At 37.0% G+C, this 22,445-nt stretch overlaps 1 protein-coding gene across 33 annotated transcripts in view; it reads left to right on the top strand.

The window, feature by feature from the left end:
• The window catches only part of dlg2 (discs, large homolog 2 (Drosophila)), a 278,208-nt gene that overhangs the window by 201,730 nt on the left and 54,033 nt on the right, over positions 1-22,445 (top strand). For 23 of the 33 annotated variants that reach the window (XR_010529246.2, XM_065259051.2, XM_073816029.1 and 20 more), the window contains 6 exons: positions 5,834-6,003; positions 8,947-9,083; positions 9,410-9,554; positions 13,379-13,544; positions 17,214-17,273; positions 19,796-19,954. Coding sequence is in view for 32 of the 33 variants with exons in the window: in XM_065259051.2 (XP_065115123.1) it covers positions 5,834-6,003; positions 8,947-9,083; positions 9,410-9,554; positions 13,379-13,544; positions 17,214-17,273; positions 19,796-19,954 (837 nt within the window). In the remaining variant the exon portion in view is untranslated. The other 10 variants (XM_065259138.2, XM_065259113.2, XM_065259096.2 and 7 more) reach the window with 6 other exon arrangements.

Genomic DNA, 22,445 nt, shown 5'->3' with positions numbered 1-22,445 from the left:
TTTTGAACAGGGGGTGCTGTGAATTTTTTTAACCAAAAAACCTATGAGCCTATAGGCCTATTTAAAATACATTTTAAAAATAAATACACTGAGATTTACTACTTTATTGTCATATACACTTCAGGGCACACAGCCAGGGTCTGAAACACACAGACATCATCAGTTCTCAGATGAATATGCGCTATTAACCAGAAGCAAAAATACTTATCCCAGGGGGAATTACTTTCGTTACAATTTACATACAACATATAATATTATAACAACATATAATATTAATTAAACTTCACAGTTTTCAATGTCCATGCGGACGAACATATTTTACTTTCGTTTTTAAGTTAAGATCACACGTCGATTAACAGATGTAAAATATTCTCACATTAACATACCTAGTATATTTTTATATAGATCTTTTTTTACTAAATAGTGCTATTACTGTCTTTTTTAAACATATAAATAATTCATAATTTGAACAAAAATAATAATGGGTTTAGTTCTGATATTGTATACTTTTATAAAGAAAAACATGGTGTATAATTACATTTTTAGAATAGGCTTTATAAGGTTTGTACTGTAAAAATACTTTATTTGTTACAAACAAAAGATAAAGAATTTACAAACGTGTGGAGAGCCATTTCAGCACTTGGACAGCGAAATGTTTTTTTTAAAAGCATTACTTAAAATGTTTTCTCATCTCACCATATCTACAGGTGCAGAGTCATTATATACAATAAATCCGTTGGGTAGCATTTAAAAAAAAAACATTTAAAAGTAGATGCATTTGTTTAAAGCAAAGCATTTATTTACTTAGCTACAGATGAAGCAGCTCTTTGCGCCTTCTAACGTCTCATAATTGGTCATCATTTATGTCCAAGAGACTCAATAATAATCTGTTACATTTTAATCCTTTAATTTTTCATATTAAAAAGCGTTTTTGTGCTGCTGCGCATCCATGTAATAAACAAACCCGCGATGTCATTCCGTTAATACGCATATTATCAACGCGCTCTTTACTCGAGCAGAAAAGAACTTGCCTCGCGAATTGCGCCGGTTGTATAATAGAGATTCCAAAGACTCTCATGAGCTAGAGGACGAATGTCCAGGGAGTTCAGTATTTCTGTGTGGGCATGCATCAGGGAAAGGTGTGTGAGTCTTTTCTGGGTCATGGTGCTGCATACCAATGTCTTCAAAAGATGCAAGGCGGAGAAAGTGCGCTCGGATGAGGCCACGGATAGGCACAGTAATGAAATTAAAATCCAAAATACACGTAATAACCTACGTGTGTCAAAAATAATTTCCTAAAATATTCATAAGTAATATATCATTTGTGCAAAATATTTTAACTTAAAAAAAATATATTTCTCGCCTTCCCGCGACCATGCGTCAAGGTCTGGAGGAAAATGATACCTGCCCGGATCCCACGCACGCATCTGCAGTTATATACATTTTACAAAACCAGTATTCATTAGATTTTAAGAACTTTTTTGCCACTTTTAAAACTGTAAAACTAAATAAAAAAGATATCATATGCCGAATAAGCATGTAAGCATATGTTTTCTTGTTCGCTCCACGCAACACGGGTTTAAACGCCGTTTTTTTTCTAAAGAATAATGTTTAAACTTTATTGGTGGTGGTTGAGAATAATTTATATTGCAGAATAATGTATATTGCATTTTAGCGCAATATAAATGTATCATATTGTTATTCTTAAATAAAAGAATACTAATATATTTTTTACAACATTTTTAACTTTAAAACATACATATAAAGATGCTTTGTACAATAGCTTTGCTTCTGACAACAATTTTCTGTAATAAATCAGTAAATGAATCACAAAATGTGTTGAAAGTGGCGAATAAAATGCTTGTCAATTCAAACAAAGGTGAATAAAACCGCTTTAATTAACAATAACTGTGCTCTTTTGCATACCTCTACTTTTCTCATGTCTTTCTTTATACCACCTTTATCTTTTTAAAATCTTGCCACTTTTAGAAATAATTTGTTTGCATTTTTTGTATACTGCACACTTTATTTGCATCAACTATACCCATAATAACATTTTCTACGTTTTTCTTTCAATAAAAATAAACATATTTATTATTGTCTTAACTTAAAACTTTGTTTTTTAATTTATAAATTAGATTTTATATAAAAAAGTTTTAAAAGTGTTGACTGCGAACGTCTGAGATAAGATATCTGGAAGGACCTATAATATACGCCTATAATATATGTACATTTTTAATTAAAATGTCTGTTCTATTTCTAGCCATTTATTTTGTTTTGACCAACTAAAAAATACATAAGTGACATTAAGAGATTTTATAAAGTTACTTTAATCCATTATTTTAGTAATATATTTACAAAGCCACTGAAAAATATTTTTTTTTGTTATGAATAACGGCTGAAAGGATTAAAAAAAATCATAACACTGACTGCCTATATGCGCAAGAAAGGTATTATTAAAGTTTTAAATATGTAAAACTAAATAAAGATATCATATGCCCACTGTACAGTATGTAAGCATAGGCCCATGTTTTCTTGTTCGCTCTGCATGGGTTTAAACGCCGTTTTTAAAGAATATTTTTTAAACTTTATTGGTGGTGGTTGAGAATAATTCCTCTTTCCATATGTATAGCATTTTAGCGCAATATACATGTGTCATATTATTGTTCTTAATATATTAAGAACAATAATACTAATATATTTTTACAACATTTTTAACTTTAAAACATGTATTTTTATACCACATGAATCTCTTTAAAATATTAATACTTTTAGAAAAACGGACATAATTATTAATATTATGAACAAACAATGAAACGGTGTCAAAATTCGACAACACAAATAATTAAGATATTCATTGTAAACAGAGTTAAGTGTATTAGGCTCACACTAAATTCTTTGTTGCACTTAGTATAAATGCCCATTGCACGTACAGTCATCTTAATATATGTATGCGCTGTTATGCTGGCAAGAAGGGGTTGACGTCACTTTGCTGTTTTAATAGAAATATTAAATATTCAGCAATGCCCTTATTAACTTCTGGAAACAACCGCAATGACAACGCATATAAAAATGTAGTTTTTTATGCGCCACCTGGTGGATTTTCTGTGAAGCGAAACACATTAAGGGAAAAGGGAAAGTAGCCCCCCCGAAAAGACTTGCAGAATTCTGCGTGACTCCGCGAGACGATTTGGCGAATGCCGCGGGAGAAAACGCGCGTTTTTAAAGGCCACATCTGTATGACCCATTTAACTCTTTCACCGCCAGCGTTTTTAAAAAAAGTTCCCAGCCAGCACCAGCATTTTTCATGATTTTCACCAAAGTTTAATGCCTTCCAGAAAATATTCTTCTTTAAATATATAAACATACAATATAGGAAATGAAAGAACAGACCCTCTGCTTTCAAAAAAAAAAAAAAAAAAAACGTTTCATCCTACCTTCAGTGGTTCTTTTGTAATCAGCTTTTGAATATGGGTAGGTTTCTGCAAAAACACCACATTTTGAGCAAAAAGCAGAGATAATTCCATTTTTATGACGGACTTTTCATAAAGATCCCATTCAGAGCGATCTTTAAAACAGACACGGACATGCAGCAGCTTGCCATAGGGCAATACTTCCGGGTTTAAAAAGTTGTCCTGGTGGATAATAGCGGTATTGCGGAAAGACTGAAAATCTCGTCATTGGCAGGGAAGCGTTTTCTCTTGATTGACGAGATATCTCGTCAATGGCGGCGAAAGAGTTAAGGGATAGTTTACCCCAAATTTTAAATAACACGATTTACTTAATCTTAGGCCATCTTCGATGTATGATTATGTTTTTTCAGACTTACACAATATTAGAAAATGTCCTGGCTGTTCCAAGGCAGCTTTATAATGGTAGTAAAATGCTTCCATCCATCCTTCACAGAGTAATCAACATGGCTCTAAAATAAAGGCCTTCTGAGGGCAATTTTTTGAGAAAAATTTTTTAATATTTTACTAAGAAAATAACTAACTTCCGGTAACGGTCGACACACGTTCACGAGAGAGTACGTATCCAAATAAAATTGTCTGAGCTATTGGATGAAAGCAGAATTTTGCACAGTAATTTTTTTTTAATAGATAGAATGAGTTTTTATTCCTGGATGGATGTTTTTGAGATGTGTCAGGACCATCAGATTTTGGTTTAAGGGGTTGTTTTATTAGAGGGAGTTCATCTTGTGTTTTGTATGCATGCACTCTGAACAGCAGCTGTCTGTGACAGCCCTGTTTGAGCCTCTTTCTGCTCCACGACTTGGCTGTTTTCTTTCTTGTTTTTTTTCTCAGTCATCTCTGTCAGCGCCAAAGCATTACCAATCCTCCCCTTCCAAAGATAAATTCACTGAACTTTACCATGTGCTATTTTAACCCGCATCGTATTTACTAAATACTAGTTCGTTTAGGTCTGTCTTATTAGTCAATTCCCTCTTCAATCTTTTGGGTTCTCCCATCACGCTTTTAATCTCTAACATCTCTCTCGCTCTATCCTCCCTTCTCAACCATTTTCTTCCTTCTCTCATTTAAAGGAGTAAGACACTTTGAGCGTTTGCCAATACGCTGTGATGGATTTATTGTGAGTTGGAGGTGAACAGCATTTACAAAAGCAATTACATCGTGCAGCTTTTTCTGCTCTAACCTTGTTTGACTTTGGGAGCTTTGAAAGCAAAACTTGGTCCTGATATGTCGTGAATTTATTTGATTGAAAGAATTAAAGGTTTAGAGCCAAGGAGCATGCAATCAAGACTCTGGTTTAGATAGGACATGATCTTTAATTAAATTACAATGTACTAAATTAAATTTGTTCCATAAAATGTATATGTTATAATATAGATTGTTATAGACCAAAATTTATTTATTATATTATATTATATTATATTATATTATATTATATTATATTATATTATATTATATTATATTATATTATTTTATATTATATTATATTATATTATATTATATTATATTATATTATATTATATTGTGATGCACCGATGTATCGGCCGCCGATATTTATCGGCTGATTTTTGATGAATTTGAAACCATCTGCATATCGGCAATAGCACGAGAAAGGCCAATACCGATTGTTTATTAATTAACTGCATAAAAAAATTAGTTAATGTTGTTAATAAAATAAATGCTGAATAGCTAAAAACACCTTTGAAGGTTGTCGTGCTGTCTTATTATATTTGTTTTAGCTTAATTTGTGCCTCTCTTATTATGTTGGTCAGTTGAATGTTAATTAGATCCAATCCATGTTCAGTAAAAATAATTTGATGCAGAAATAAACTAGCTAATAGAACAACTGTATAGTAAGTGTTTAATATCGGTATCGGCCAGAAGTTGTCTGTTTAAATCGGTATCGGCCCAAAAAAGTCCTATCGGTGCATCCCTAATATTATATTATATTATATTATATTATATTATATTATATTATATTATATTATATTATATTATATTTAGTCATTTAGTCTACACAATCCTTGGTGTGCCACTGTTCTTCTTGTTTTTTCATTAAGTCCTGTTGCATTTAAAGATAAATTTCACATCTCTTTTTTATGGTGTTTTTGGATTTAAGAAGTAATTCTCTCCATACTAACTTTAGTTGTTTAACATTATTCAGCTCTATGGAGTTTTGCATACATGTGTGTGAGTATGTTGTGTGGTTACTGTATGTTTGCTGGGTCTCAGGTGTCTGTGTGAATATGCCCCAGGAGATGTGCCTTGGAACACAGGCTGTCATGATCTGGAACTCTAAGCAGGAAATTCAATGCGTGCCGGACACTTCAGAACTAACTTTTGGCTCTTTATTCCCTCCTCAGAGTGAACGACTGCATTTTGCGTGTGAATGACGCAGATGTCTCAGAGGTGTCTCACAGTAAGGCGGTCGAGGCACTGAAAGCGGCTGGATCGATCGTGCGACTCTATGTGCGCAGGAGGAGACCGATGCTGGAGACCATCACTGAAATCAAACTTATTAAAGGACCAAAAGGTTTGCAAATTTAGTTGCTGTGAAACCTGTTACCTGAGCTGTTTATATTTTGCAAAAGACGTACAGTAGAAATATACAAAATCAGAGTACACTAAAAAATTAAGGTGTTACAAAACCAAATGTTTTCACAGGGATGCCTTCTTTCTTAACATCTTCAGACCTGATTTTTCTAGTGTTTAATCAGTGTGCCTTATTTTGAATGGTTGATCAGCATTTTTATTTTGAACCAAAAAACATCTGAAGTGTCTGAAGAGGTTAACTTTCTAAGGTTTTTCAGATTTTCAAGGTTCTTTATGCAACCAAAAATGGTTCATTTATACCATGTAGTGCCTTTATTTTGAAAAGTGTACTTCTTTCAAGTTACAAATAAGTATTGGGTTGCTTCTTAAAGAGGGGGTTCAACGGTATTTCATGCATTCTGACTTATTAACACAGTTTAGGTGTTGGTATCCTTATGCTAAACATAGGCAAAGTGTCAAAAAAGCAAGGTTGGATGTCTGACAGAGTATTTCTGTGCCGAATGCACTTCGCAAGTTTCGGAAAGTTATTTTTTCGAACATGGGTACATCTTATGTAGCATGGGTAGACCTTACGTATCATTTACGTATCATCTTTTATGGGCAATTTTCCTGGAAAGCAAGCCCACACGTCAATTAGCGGAACGTTAGAAGTCACAGGCATCACTTCACGTGACAGCTTCGTTTTATATCAAGACTCAAGAATGGCAGAAAAGCAGAAGTGTGTTTTTGGATGTAAGGAGAAGTAAGCCAGCATTATGGAAACAGTGTATATAGTAGTTGTTTATTTGGGATAGCAGCGTGTGTGTTTGTTTAACGCTGGATTTCATTGAAAAGTCCAAACCGGGTCATGAGTTGCATGCAGTAAGTAAGACTTCCGTTTTATTTTGGAAATTGGCGCGTATGTGCATATAATGGCACGAACATGTAGTGAATTAAGTTATCCAGTGTTGTATACAGTGTTGCTTGGCTCGTGACTTGCTCCTCCCGCAGCTCGTGACTCCTCCTTCCGAATGTTTCCGTGCGTTTTCGGAAAGAATCGCTAGAGATGATCTGTCTTTTATAAATCTAATAAAACTAAAGACTTTTCAGAGATATGAAGGATGTAATACTACTCTATAGGTACTCAAGATTAACATCAGATATGCAGAAACAGCTTGTGTTATGGGAGCTTTAAATTATAGAGTAAACACACATTACTTATTTATTACTGACAAATAAAAATAAAATAAGTACAAACCTGGCTGTAATTAATAACTTTTTATAAATCTTGCGGTATTGAAAAAGAGTTACTTTTAAAAGATAAATTCACCAGCGCTGGTCATACAAGAACAAAATGTGAAATACTGGAGCAAAGCAAAACAGCATTTGACAATGGAGTCAGAAAGATAACAAAATTGTGCTGTTTGCTTTGGTTATTCTGTTCTCTTTGCTTGTTGTTTGGGTGGAGCATTAAACACAGTTATATGGTGAGAAACACTTGCCACTTTGATGTATTATTCAGCGTGGAGAGAGGAAAGCACATACATGCGCGCACACACAGCAGCATTCACACAAATTTGGAGGAAGAGCTTCAGGTGACATACCCGCTCCAAAACACCATTAACACACTCTACAACACTTATGTTCTCCTCTAGGGGTCTGGTAAGTAGGTAAAACTGGATGAAAGTGCATATTTTTGCTCTAAAAGATTGTTTGTTTTAGAGCTGTTTGTAGTAAATGAGGTTTTTTTCTAACTCTAAGCACTTTTGGCCCTCAGAGTACTCAAAGCACATTTGTTATAGCTGCGTTTTATTTTTGGAACTTTCATCTCATCAAATTTCAAATTAAATTTTGTATGAGAAATTTAAAAAATCTTAGATTTTTAAGATTTGTAAGACTGTTTTGTTTTGGTGGATTTATGGCTCTTAGGTTAAAACATACATTATATACAAATTATACATTAAAGGGTATTAAATAATAAAGACATGGTCAAATTTAATGGGGACATATCGTGAAAATCTCACTTTGTTGCTTCTATCAACCTAGAAAATGTGAAAAGATCAACCCAGTAACTTAAGTTTTGGTAAACTATTCTCTGCAAGCATGTAAAAAATATGTAATTAAAATCTGTCTCCCCTTGTGATGTCAGAAGGGGATAATACCGCTCCTTAATCTGCACTCCAACCACGACACTGTCATTTAGTGCAGAGATCAGCTCATTTGCATTTTAATACACACCCACTTGCACCTACAAAATGGATAATAAATTATCTATATGATATTTTGAGCTATAACTTCAAATATGTGCTCTGGGGACACCAAAGATTTATTTTACATCTTTAAAAAGGTCCAGTGAGGGTTTTTAGCAGCACCTAGTGTTGAGATTGCAAATTGCAACCAACAGCTCAGTCCAAAGCTCACCTGTCAATTTCGAAACGCAAAGAGAAGCTGTGTATCATAATAAAAACAATACAGTTCATTATGTAAGGCCTTTGTACACCACTGATAATATAGTTATGTATATCATAAGACCTGGTGTGTGCATATACTTGGACATCACATTTTTTATTGTTTGCATCATAATACTTTATTATGTGTAACTGGAACCTTTTGTACACAAACATGGACAATTACACTGCTTCGTGTTCAAAGAGAAAATATTGGGTTATTATATTTATTGGTTCTTCCTAACCCCAAAATAGCTGAAAGAAATCTGAAAAAATAGAAAAGCCAATGCTCGGGTCTTAGGAGGTTAATGTGACATCTATATAACTTATTAAATCATAAAGGTTAAAGAAACACCCACATATAACTTCAGTAGAGTTTGGATTTTGTTGTATGTTTTCTAGTGATGAAAAATTAAAGGAAGAATTTGTTGTCACGGTGTCTATAGGGATCCATCTAACAGTATGATACATGTATGTCCTTTCACAATCTCCCACAGGGCTTGGCTTCAGTATTGCCGGTGGTGTGGGCAACCAGCACATCCCTGGAGATAACAGCATCTATGTGACTAAAATCATCGATGGGGGTGCAGCGCAGAAGGATTGCAGATTACAGGTTGGAGACAGGCTGCTCATGGTAAGTCACATTGATCTCCAGGTGGCTGTATAGAACCTGAATAGTAGGGTCTGGAATTGGGCATACAGAGCATTAATTTACCTGAAGAAATGTAGACTGCGCTCATAAAGTAACTGTAAAGTTTCTCTGTAGTATCAGTGTCAAACTTCATTGCTTCTGATCTATGGGGCTTGTTAAACTCTTTTAATTTCATTAGCAAGATGTGTGTAATCCACTTGGCAGGACACATTTGGCAGCGCTGCTTCCCCATTGACCACTAGAGCGTAACTGTTTACGTAATCCCAGATCTCCCACTTATAATCACTCTCTCTCTTTCATTCGCCAAGGTGAATAACTACACTCTAGAAGAGGTGACCCATGAAGAAGCGGTGGCCATACTGAAGAACACAGCAGATGTGGTGTATCTGAAAGTTGGGAAACCCACTAGTGTCTATCTGTCAGACCCCTATGGACCACCCGATATCACACACTGTGAGTTACTCTTACTATATTTATTCTCCATTATTTAATGCATATTTACTTCATTCAATTTAAGTTTATTTCTATACACCCTGTCTATGAAATCCAAGCTAAAGTGACATAAACTGATTTTGAGTTTATGAGCATCAAATTTTGACCTCACTCATTCAATATTAAAGGGACCCTCCACTTTTTGTTTTTGAAAATACGCTCATTTTCCAGCTCCCCTAGAGTTAAACATTAGATTTTTACCGTTTTGGAATCCACTCAGACGATTTCTGGGTCTGGCGGTACCACTTTTAGCATAGCTTAGCATAATCCATTGAATCTGGTTAGACCATTAGCATCGCGCTCAAAAATGACCAAAGAGTTTTGATATTTTCTCAATATTTTCCCAATTTAAAACTTGACTCTTCTGTAGTTACATTTTGTACTAAGACCGATGTAAAATTAAAAGTTGTGATTTTCTAGGGCGATATGCCTAGGAACTATACTTTCATTCTGGCGTAATAATCAAGGACTTTGCTGCCGTAACATGGCTGCAGGAGGCGCAATGATATCACGCAGTGCCCGAAAATAGTCCTCTGCTATTGAAAGTTACCAAGGTGACTATTTTAGGCACTGCGTAATATCATTGCGCCTCCTGCACCCATGGTACAGCAGGGTAGTCCTTAATTATTACGCCAGAATGAGAGTATAGTTCCTAGCCATATCGGCCTAGAAAATTGCAACTTTTAATTTTCCGTCGGTTAGTACACAACAACAGAATATTCTAGGGATGTTAACCGATGACCGTTTGACCGATGGTTGACCGTATCAACGTTAACCGGTCAAAGTTGTCGGTTGTCGGTTAAAAAAAGGGATCTGTAAATTAGGCTATTATAGACAGTGGACTAAACCCTACTACAGTTAGTCATCTCTTTCTTTCCAATATCATTTTGTGTGAAGTGAACAAATCCCTCACACTCAGTTTTTCATAACTGGTCTGTTTGTACTTTATAAACCAATAAAAAAAAAAAAAATTGGCGCTAGGTCACTGCGTTTGGTTTCGCATGCTCACAAGGTTTGCGAAAAGTAAATGCTACAGGCTATTTTTTGATAAATTCCTTTATTCGAATAGTAAATAAAATACAGCAATAAAATAATTAAAATTAAAGTCTCTCCTGGTTGTGTTCCAAATTATTAACATTTATGTCTTTTAGGCTAACCGTAAAGTGCAGAGTAAGTTTTGTTTCTGTAAATCCTCAGCAATGATTTTTACCACTTTATTAAGTTTTGCTTTGTAGAAAGCATTTCTTTAAAGTGAATTTCGTTTTGTATAAATTGTATCTTAATTTTAATAAATGTTTCATCAACCAAATGCATGTATTTAATAAATAAAAAGCAAATTAGGCAGAGTATATAATTACCGGTCCGTGCATGAAGGCGCCGGCACGGCGCGTTCACTTGCATTGCATTGTTAATTAGAACGCACCTCATCATAAATAAATAAAACTCAGCGTAGGCCTATATGCCTCATACAAGCATTAAATATCTTTGCTGGATTTGTTCTAGAACAAACACAGTGCGAGACCTGCTTTGGCCCGTGCGTCTTTTACACATTCTGAAGGTGCCCGTTTAATCCATTGGTTTTATGTGTTGCAGTCTATTAGGCAACATTCCGCATAAGATGGGTTTAGATTTGGAAATACATTACATCTATATTTCAGTGGTAACAGAAAAGGTGATGATGATCATCCTATGTCTTTATTATTACTACCCCAAACTAAAGCGCAGTCTCTTCTGTGCTGTCATTTTCTTAAATGAGCCGCGGCAATTTTCAAATGAGCTTCACAAACGCCTTTATTTTCAAGTTCAACGCGATCACCTAGTACCTAAACTATTTCGAAACTAAGCACGGCGCCGCGTTTGCGGGACTTATGTTTCGCGCTGTAGGGGATTTAAAAAGTGTTGTGAGGTCTGTGTGTGTGTGTGTGTGTGAGCCGGAGGCAGAGCGCAGAGAGATGCAAGTTGCGAAATTGCAGGCGCGGCTCGAAATGGTAGGTATGTGACAAAAAAATATAAATACTAGAAAATTCATATATAATTATAACCATATGATAGATAATAAAAAGAACTTTAACATGGTTTTTAAATTATTAAAATCGGATAATTATTAAGAAAGTTATGGAATTTTTTATCTCGAAAATTAGGGGGCATTTTTGTACCCAATTAAAACAATAAAACTATGAAAAACTGTGACCTCTTCCGCTTGACCAAACACTTTAAAATATCATAACTTCCTAATTTCTTGGTCTATTTGCATAATTCAAACACCACATTGTAGGTAATTAAAAGCCCAACAAGATTAAGATGACATATTTTTAAAAGATATATAAAAATGTTATTATTTTTGATTAACCACTAATTAATGAAACCCAGCGCATCAATCCACGTATATCTTTCCATATGAAATCAAAGCCCTCTCAAATAAACTTGCTGTATTTTTATATATTAAAGAAACATTTAATTGTTTCTTTAATATTTCTTAATTGACTAATAATGCTGGCGAGCAATTTAAATGGTCAGATATTATTAATACATTAATTGATGATTATGTTATTTATCATTCATAAATCAATAAATGCATGCATGTTGCATGCATGTATTTATTTATATGTTTGACAAAATTATGCCAATAATGTAATCTAGAGAGTCTAATCCTCCGTTCTGTATGATTACTTTGAAAAATACTGCACGGATTGATGAAAACGGAGAAGTTTTGGAAGCCAATATGATTGAATGGGCGATTCTGCTTTTGACAACAACGTCACTTGCGGATCTTAAAAAAGCACATGCGATGTTACAATCAATCCCAAACTTCACCTAATTCAAGTTAAATGTATATTCTATCAAAAGTATTTGGTTTGAAACTAAAAAATACTCGCCTTCATAGAGGATTTCAATGTCAAACACGAGAGAAATTTTGCTTCGCTTATAACTTTTTTCTTACGACAGCTGTCTTGGAAATTCGAACGTGAGAATCAACGTGAGGAAGTAATTTATGTCACTAGTATATGGGCTTTAGAGGTATTCACAAAGCAAAGATATGACAGATTTCCTAAGTCACCAACGTGTCTGGCGCTGAATACCTGCTGGGAACACAGCCGTGGGAACAAAGCGCTCGTGCGTATTACGTCATTTTGTCACATACCTAGAAATGGCTGTTATTTTAAATAGCATAGCATATTTTAAACTAATAGGCCTATCGGTTAACCGGTTTCAACCGGCTAATGAGGCTCGGTGGCCGGTCAAGAAAATTTTTCGTTTTCGCCATCCCTAGAATATTCAAGTTTTAAATAAGAAAAAATATCAAAACTCCTTGCTTATGTTTGAGCGCAATGCTAATGGTCTAATCAAATTCAATGGATTATGCTAAGCTATGCTAAAAGTGGTAGCGCCAGACCCGAAGATCGGCTGAATGGATTCCAAAACGGTAAAAATTAAATGGAGCTGGAAAATTAGCCTATTTTTGAAAAAAGTGGAGTGTCCCTTTAAAGACCTCTAGGTTATATTTTCACAAAATATTCTTTACATTATTAAGGATGATTTTATGTAGAAAACATGATTTTACTGTACCTGGGATTTCAAAGGCAGGGTCACAATTTTGCATTGTTTCAAAGCAGCTGTACAGAGGTACAGGCAAATCTAAAAAGTTGTATATGAAATATATGGGATGTGTAGGATGGCAGTGTGAATGAGTTATTGCAGATCTTGATTGTTTAAAGCATTTGTGGCACGTTAAGATTAGTGGTGTTGTATTATTGGCTAATATTTCTCTCTCTCTCTCCCTTCAGCATTCTCACCCGCAATGGAAAATCATATCTCTTCCCCCGGTAATAACGGCACTCTGGAATATAAGTCCAGTCTTCCGCCCATCTCCCCCGGCCGATATTCCCCCCTGCCCAAGCATTTGCTGGGGGAAGAGGACATAAACAGGTTGGATGGTTTTTCCTTCCTACGGTAATTTCCTCCCTCTCTACCAGATGCCACTGCCCACAGGTAGACTGTGTATAGCCCCCTCTCCCCTCCGTGTGTCCTGTGGAAAATCCGAAAGACAATCAAAGAACATCATCGCGCCTGGTGATGGGATTGTTTTGGGATTTATCTCCCCTGCCTGACTCCCCCGTCTTGTTTTTTACATGGTGTTGTTAAAATGTTTGTTATGAATGTCTTGTATACATGCATGAAGCAGAGTGGACGTGCTGAGGCAAGCACTATTGGTATAAACCTGTGCAACTCGGTAATGATGTCAGTGTGCAGGCGGTGTGAAGTTGTTCGTGCATTAGGGCTGTATTTTGAGAGTGAGCATATGTTTAGGACCGCAGGGCTGGGGATGTGTTTGGTTCACTGCAACGCGCCCTGAATCTTAGAGTGATGTGAATACTAAGCATCTTTCCTGGAGCTTTCTGGAAAAGATTTATTGTTAAAACTAAAGCGCAGAACCGAATCAAAGGAGTTCTGGGACTTCTGAAAAGTAAGACAATTCAAAATAGCTTTCAGTGTTGCTTAACCTGCTTAAGTTTCTTTTTGCTGGCTTGTTTATGTAACCTGCGGTTATAATGAGGCTGTAAAGCATCAGTATGAGAGTTTATTTAAGGTAGTATAGGGTTATGTGTTGGGCATTAGGTTTCACTGGCCTTATTGGCCTTTAGCCATAGCACAGGCTTACCAGCATTACAATAAGCCTCCACAAGAGAAGTGTTGTTGCAAACGTCTTCTTTTAGCCCACAGGAGGCTCAACAGTAACGATTAAATGATGTTTACTTGCTATAAATAAATAAGTGAACAAAAAGAAAACAGAAGAGAAATGAACACCAACAGATAATATTACAAGTCTGTGTAATATGCAAAAAAAAAATTTATCAACAGTATAAAAATGTTATTAACCACCCATTCAATTTTAAATGATAAACACCAAGTAAATTCAAATAAGTTACCAAAATCTGGGAAAAATAAGAAGCATTCTCTGCTGTCAAATGAGCCTGTCCGTTGTCTGTGTTGAAACCCCTGGCACTCACGCAAAAGCTGCTGTTGTCCCTGCATCCGAAATTGCATGCTTTGATAGTACGTACTGAATTAGATGAAGTACCTACTTATTCACCATTTATAAACAGTAGGTACTATGAATATGGATAGTATGAATGAATTGGGACACAGTACATCCCCCATGTTGATACATAACGTGACATACGTCTTCATAACAGCAAGTTTGTTGTTAACTGGAATGAAATTAAACAAGCGCAATTTAACTCTTTCGCCACCAGCGTTTTTTTTTTTTGCCAGCCATTTTTCATGATTTTCACAAAAGTTTAATGCCGTCCAGAAAATCTTCTTCTTAAAATATATATACATTCAATATATCAAATTAAAGAACAGACCTTCTGCTTTCAAAAAAACATTTCAGCCTACCTTCATTAGTTCTCTTTTTATCACTTCTTAAATATGGGTAGGTTTCTTCAAAAACGCCAGTTGAAAGTTGAATTCGATGTACTTCACTGAAGGATGCATTTGCATTACCCAACATAGGAAAAACCGACCCCAATGGAAATCAATGTATAATTCGCACACTATTTAGAGAAAGATGTTAGCTTCTACCAGCTGGCCTGAAACACTCTTAGGGGCTGTGTACACCAAAACTTTTACGCCCGCGGCCGGCGCATGTTTTCAATTGTTTCCAATGGAAGCTCGGCGTTTTTCAAATAAGCCAGCAGCGAGCGGGTTTTTTCCGCGCTGAAAACCGGCGCTCGGCGGTTTTCACGCGCTCGGCGCTGAGAGTCGAAAGTTGAAAGAGATTCAACTTTGGGAGAAAAGCTCCGCTCGTCAATGTCAGTTCTCACACGGCCGCCCAATCACAGTGGAGGAGGGGCGGGACATTACCACAGCAACCAACCGGCTCGCAGCTGAAGTATCACAGCTATCAAAGCGCTCAGCTGATGAAAGCTGGCACTCAGCTGAAAAACAGCTGGCATTCGGCGTCCTCAAGGCGTTTTCAGACGCGTTTAAAAGTTTTGGTGTACACAGCCCCTTACAGTGGTGTGGGCTTTTTTAGGAAAAAGCTTTGTTAAACACAGTTGAAGCCATCCTGCTGTGAAAAACTTTTATAGAGTCGATCACGATGCTAAACTTGCCAACAAACATCCATGCTAATCAAAGAGCGTGACCTTTTGCTGAGGTGAGACAGATGGATTAAATCCCCTCCTCTCTGCTCTGTTAAGAGGTTTATGTGGTCCTGCGTTTCAAAAATCATAAGCCCATCTGGAGCTTCAGCCCCTTCATCTCCGTTTTACACAGTTCGACTCTGGAGAACCGAGCACTCGGAGAATTCAAGGGTCTTGCTGAAGATTATAATAAGGAATGGCAGAATGTTGCGACCCAAATATTTTCAAGTTCATAGGCTCAGGAATTTGATTGCAAATATGGAGTGAGGCGTTTCATGTGGATTTGCATAATAAATGGGAACGTGCGTTGCAAAGTAGTTGCATAATGCATTAGGTGTGAGGGTAGACAGAAGTCTAAAGGGGGAAGATGGGGCATGGTTTTGCGCATGCGTGTTTGGGTATGTCAACGCATCATTATTGTTTAGGGTAAACTATAGAGAGTGCTCTATATGTAGAGAAGTTTAGAGTAAGGGCCCTATTAGATTTTTTTTGAATGGCAGTAATGTAGCATCTTGAAATTACTGCTACCACTGTAAAAATTTTGTAATGTTGCTATTTTTAGTTAGTTATTCGTAGACACTGGTAATGTTAAACTTAATCATGGCTATTTTTGCTGCAAAAAATCTTACTTAATTACCATTATCTGTGGACCTCAGGGAAATGAAGAAATGTAATGAGAGTTCATAACACTATATACGTGTTCCCAATTCTTTCTCTGTTGTTTGCTGTCGATGTTAGGAGCCAGAGGCTGCATGCCAAGGCTGATGATAAAGGGTCTGTCATGGTTCTACAGTATTTAGCTTACTGTGACCCTGTATGAAGGGCAAGGGAAGAGAATTAAAGTTTAAAGACATTTGCTAGAGCCACATAAGGTTCGAAGTGAGAAAAGACAAAGCATAAAACGATGCCATAGATAGATGATGACTTCAATAAAGGAAGGTTAAATTAAATAGTGGTTGTCAGTTCATCAGGACGAGTAACAAGCCTAAGCAATGGACAGTGAGCTTGGAGAGCAAGTCTAAATGTGTCCCGCTTTTGTGTCAGATGCATACCTGTGTTTTTTGCATCGCATACATACAGTATGCCACCAATCAGCAGTCATCTAACTGTGACCGAGCCATGGTTTAGTGATTATCGCAATGTTTTTGCCCATCGAGCCTTGGTGCTTATGCAGAAGCTTCAGTTAAAGTTGGCCTTATTGTATAATGACATTTTTGGGTGGTTGCTTCAGGACTGTATGTAAAATCTGTGTGAAAACCAGCTATGTTTATGAAAGGGGGCTTGTTGTATTGTCATCTAGGGTTTTGTCCTGTATTCTGTTTGTTTGTGTTTTTTTTTGTTTTTGCATGCTACACGCAAGAAACTTCTGAACACAGCTATATTAAAAATACACATCTAAGCATATTTATACCTGAATATGAATTGTAAGTTGTTTTGTCTTTATGCTAACCTATTGTGTGTTTTTGATCAGAAATCCTTCATTAGATGAGATGGAAGGTCACAGGTTTGATTCCCAGCACTTCCAATTAAGGTGAGCTGTTGCATTTGGTACCGAGCATTCAGTTGTAAACAAAACCCTTCAAATGCCTTTCAGTTTTGTTTTTAAGGCTCAATGGAGTGTTTTCTATATGTTATTGATCGAGAGAACAGCAGACATAATTGTAATTTTGAGAGTGCAAATGTGATGCTGAAAATGAAATACAAATTTAGATGTCCCTGCATGTCTGAAATAAGAAACTTGAAGAACTGAGGTCTAATTGAAGATTGAACATGAAATGGTTCATTTTTAAACAGAACTCAGATACTAATGCTAAACGCTGATGTACTTACATGTGTTAACAATCATTTACAGTTTCTCTAACCTGCTTTTACTGCAGCATTTTGTTCTCTTCTTCTCTCTATCTCTTTTCCTTTTCTAATAGTGGTTAACTGATTTGTAAGCAACAAGGTACGAGCGGTTGTGGTGTATTGTGAGATAAGTCACAGCTGATGGGCAATGTTAGGCAGGACGCAAAGCCTTCAACCTCTTCAGCTGTGTCTTATTCACAGTACAGCACTAGCCTCAAGTATCTTATTGCTTTTATAAAATGGTTACCACACAACGCAAATTTTTAAGGCAAAAAATAGGTATCAACTTGAAGTAAAATCACTAAAAGCCTTCCTTCTGCCCGAAAAACAGTCCCTGACTGACTGTGAACAGCAGCAGAATGTGTCACATACATTTAAGTTGCTATGGGTTGTTGCTAAGGGCTACACTAAATCATTAGCTGTTTCCCAATTCGAAGGCTGCAAACTCTGAAGGCTGCATTCTAATGCTGTGTGTGTACACACCAAACACGAAGCATCGCGTTCCTTGCTCTAAATTACTTGTGGGATTTAACTTTGTGTCATGCAAATTTTTCAATTGAATTGAATATTTTCAGCTTGCGTGAGGACGCGTTTGAGCATGTTTTTTTTTGGCCAATCACATCACCCAATTTGCATAATTTACCTTGCCCAGCACGAGTTTGCGTCATTCACCTTGCCCAACACGAGTTTGCGTCATTCACCTTGCCCAGCACGAGTTTGCATCATCCACATTGCCCAGTGCGAGTTTGTGTTATTCACATTGCCACGTGCACGTTTGCGTCATTTACAGTGCATTGCCAAGCACGAGTTCGCGTCATTCACGTTCCCCCGCTTAAGTTTGCGTCATTCACGTTCCCCCGCGCGAGTTTGCGTCATTCACGTTCCCCCGCGCGAGTTTGCGTCATTCACTTTGCCCCGCGCGAGTTTGCGTCATTCACGTTGCCCCGCGCGAGTTTGCGTCATTCACGTTGCCCCGCGCGAGTTTGCGTCATTCACGTTGCCCCGCGCGAGTTTGCGTCATCCGCATTGCGCAGTGCAAATTTGTGTCTATTCGCTTCTATTTGCTTATATTCGTGTCTTTGCATTGACTTTGTATGTAATCTACTAGCGCAAATTTTTTTATTCGCATTTGTTATGTACCCCATATAACTGATTGCATCACAGCAGCGTGACTGAAGACAAGTAAGGGTATGTTTATACTTGATGCATCCGCACGGGTGTGTTGGTGCGCGAGACCCCATTTTCGCGTGGACGTGTGTAACCGCATGTGCGGCATGTTTACAGATCAAGTTCTGATGTTAGAAGCACCAGAGTGTTCCAGCGGACGGCGACTTCTATTCTCTTCTTAGAGTTGTTTTTGACTTGATTGCTCGCGTCGCCACCTGGCAGTTCAAAGAATTGTGCAACAGCGAGCGCGTCAGCTATAAACACCTCGTGTATTTGTTGAGACGCGTGCGCAATCAGCGGAGGCTCGCGTTTTGGACCAAAGCACGAGTATAAAAAAAGGGCGTCCCAATTTCAAGGATGCTTAAAATGCGACCTCAGAATGTGACCCGCAGCACGAGTCCTCGCCTTCGAAGGATGCTGCCTTTGAAGGATCCAACATTCGAATTGGGACACTTTGATGCAGTGGTTATATCAGTATATATAATCATAAATATACCACAGCTATTGACCAATCACAATCAAGGACTGAAACTAACCATTTTATAATAGTTTATTAAATGCCAGATTTAATCATCTATTTAATACAGATATATAATGAGTGAGGAGGCTTAAGGATGATATAATATTCAGTGGGGTCCAAAAGTCTAAGAGCACATTGATAAAGTAAATTAAAAGATTATTCAAAATATATATATTTTTAATTGTTATTAATCTTTGTTTAAATCAGAATAATGCAAAATAATATGATTTTTTCTAGACTTTTGAATCACGTTTGTACTGTGCGGCTGAATTTAAACCACAATGTGTATCCAAGTAGTACAGTTTTTTTTTATACTATCTTCATTAGGAAACCTGTTGATGAATGCTAATTTGAAACTGACACTAGGAGAAATTGGCACTTATGTAAAAAAATCTCAAAATAGCATACGATGACATGGCCAATATGTCTTGTCTATCACTACTCTTATCAGTCTACTACTTCTTCGCACATTAACACCTTCTGCTTTACTGTCTGCCTCTCTTTCTCCCTCACACCAGGCCGCCAGAGCCAGTTTACAGCACTGTGAACAAACTGAGTGACCGAGCCCCCTCTCCCCGTCTCTACTCCCCTGTGGAGTTTGATAAAAGCCCCATGCACTCACTCCCTCACTTCCCTCACTATCACGTAGGCCTGCTCCCCGACTCCGAGATCACCAGGTACTAAACTCAACGCTCTGCATGCGACACGACCAATCATGCCCTAATTTTTACTCATCTGCATGCCTGCCCTCATTACAAATAATCTGCATGCTCCGCCCATCAGATGCGTCATACTTATGTGACCCATGCTTTTATTTTATTTTTTAACAATATTGATAGTCAACATGAAATAAAAAATGAACTTCAGTTAAAGTAATACTATGTTCCTGGTGTTATTGTGCAGAATTCATGCATATGATAACAAAAACGTTTTCGTCTCATTAACTGCCTCTATTATGACTTTATGTTTGTGACATGCGCCATTATTCTTGTGTATAATGCCACCTTTAGATCTAAATAACTCGTTATAGATAAAATCCCCACCCTACATTTTTGGTTTCTGTTGCGTAAACTATTTCATGTTGAAGTTATATAGCCTTGACTCAAGGGCCTTGAGTACTGTCAATACATTTGCTGCAGCTCTCCTTCATTTTTATGCCTCATGCTTTAGCCAACAATAATGCAAAGTGCACTTAGAGGACACTGTAGTTACTATGGCAGTTATCCATGACTACCCTAACTGCATCAAATCTCTGCATCTGTCTGCTTCCTTCCTTCCCATCAATTTATTTATATTTTCATTAAGCTGTATTGTTTATTGCCTGTTTCCTCTGGAAGGTCAGAACTTGCTTGTGCCTGCCATATGCAGTTTGTTTGTGTGACCTTAGTGCATCATAAATCCGAATTGAATTGATCAATTTTATTTCCTGCCTATAAAAATTTTACTAGCAATAATGCAATATCTCTCATCTTACTGATTAAATGACTGGGATATAAATATAATAGTTAATGTATGGGTGTAAACAGGGGATTTGGTCGCAGAGGAAATGTTCTTTGGGAACTCTTTGTGTCTCTTGTTATTTGAATCCTGCAGATAACATCCTTGGAGTGGGCATGCATTGTTTACTGGTTTGTTTTGATTTTTGTTTCTGAGTTCATTACACTATGAATTATAAAGCGCTGTCTAATTGGCTTCTCTGGGATTTGAATTGATTTGCATTTCAGAATGAGGCATTGTGGTAGGGCTGCTTATACCTAATGCATTGCTTAAATTATGTCACTTGCCTTCCTGAAAAAGCGCATGCATGAAAATGTCAGTTCTCTCATGAAAAGATGTTATTTTTGTGTGTATGATATTTGTTAGCAGTTTTGTCAACCAGGTCTATTATGTGCATACGTTTTATAAGTGTACATCGAGAGAAAACAAGTCAACTCTGATGACCCCATAAACAACTATAATGCTTTTAGGTAGGCAGCCATATTTACAAAGCCTCCGGACAGTCCTATATACTTCAATGGGGAAGTATATAGGGATCATTTCGAGATCATTTCACATACCACGCATGCGCACAGGTTGGCAAACACCTCACATGACTCTGTACAGCGCCCCTCCTCCAAAGAACCGTCAGTCTTTATCAGATGTTAAGGCGGGACTTCCATCACAAGAGCGTCCATTTTAAGCTTTACATTAGGTGTGTTTAAGTTCATGTGGCATTAAGCAGACCATTCGGCGAAGTTTGCCACTTGCAGTCGAAAGGCTTGTTCGACTTCATGCGGCGCCGAAAGAACCGACAGCCGGATGACTTCAAAGTTCCGTGAGAGCGATTTAAAAGCAGATCATAAAAGTATGATTTTCGCGAATCGCTCTCCCGTTACTTTGACATCATCCGGTGGTCGATTGTTGCGGAGCCACATGAATTCGAACCAAGCGTGCCGCACAAGCCAAAAGTGAAGCCAAAGTAAAGCCAAAACGTCTCGATCGCCCCCCAGTGACTGGTCCCAGTATAGGTCATAAACCCCGCCTCCCCATGTTATTCAATGGGACGAGATCAACTAAACAATTTAATTACACTTCAATTATCTTTTTCCTGAAGCTGGTTTCTGTCATTTACTGTAGTTTTATCACGTTGATGTAAATTCAAGTGTTTGTTTTTAAATTAAGTTTGTTTTTAATTAGTTATTTAATGCTATAAAAACGGTGGTGTCACGTCATTATTGACAGCTGTGATTTGCGCATTTTGCGAGAGCGAGGGCGGGGCCTTGATTTCGCGGCTTTACTTCCTGCTCACTACTGTGCAGGACTGATCCCGAAATCGCTACTGCGTTTTTTTTAAGACCCAAGAAGTCAGTGCCGTATCGGGACACTGGCGGATTCACTTTTTTACCAATGGAAGAGAGTGAATGGCCGTCGTCCATCTTTTTTTGATTCGAACAAGCCTAATGAAGGAGTTGAAGACGGAGCAGTCAAGACGAACACCTGCTGCTTGCCATAGTGACATGTGCACTTTATATTGAATATTTAAGTTGCTGTTTATACTGTATTCCCGAAAATAACGGGAAACATATATTATTAAAATAACAAAGTTTCGTATTTCGCTTATTTTCATTTTTATTTTTTACATGGTACAATATAACACATTAAGGTTACATTAAGGAGTTTTACCTGTTA

Source organism: Paramisgurnus dabryanus, chromosome 10 (genome assembly GCF_030506205.2).
Source record: "Paramisgurnus dabryanus chromosome 10, PD_genome_1.1, whole genome shotgun sequence".
Classification (NCBI taxonomy): Eukaryota; Metazoa; Chordata; class Actinopteri; order Cypriniformes; family Cobitidae; genus Paramisgurnus; species Paramisgurnus dabryanus.
The sequence above is the reverse complement of the archived record's forward strand: the minus strand, read 5'-3'. Positions and strand labels throughout refer to the sequence as shown.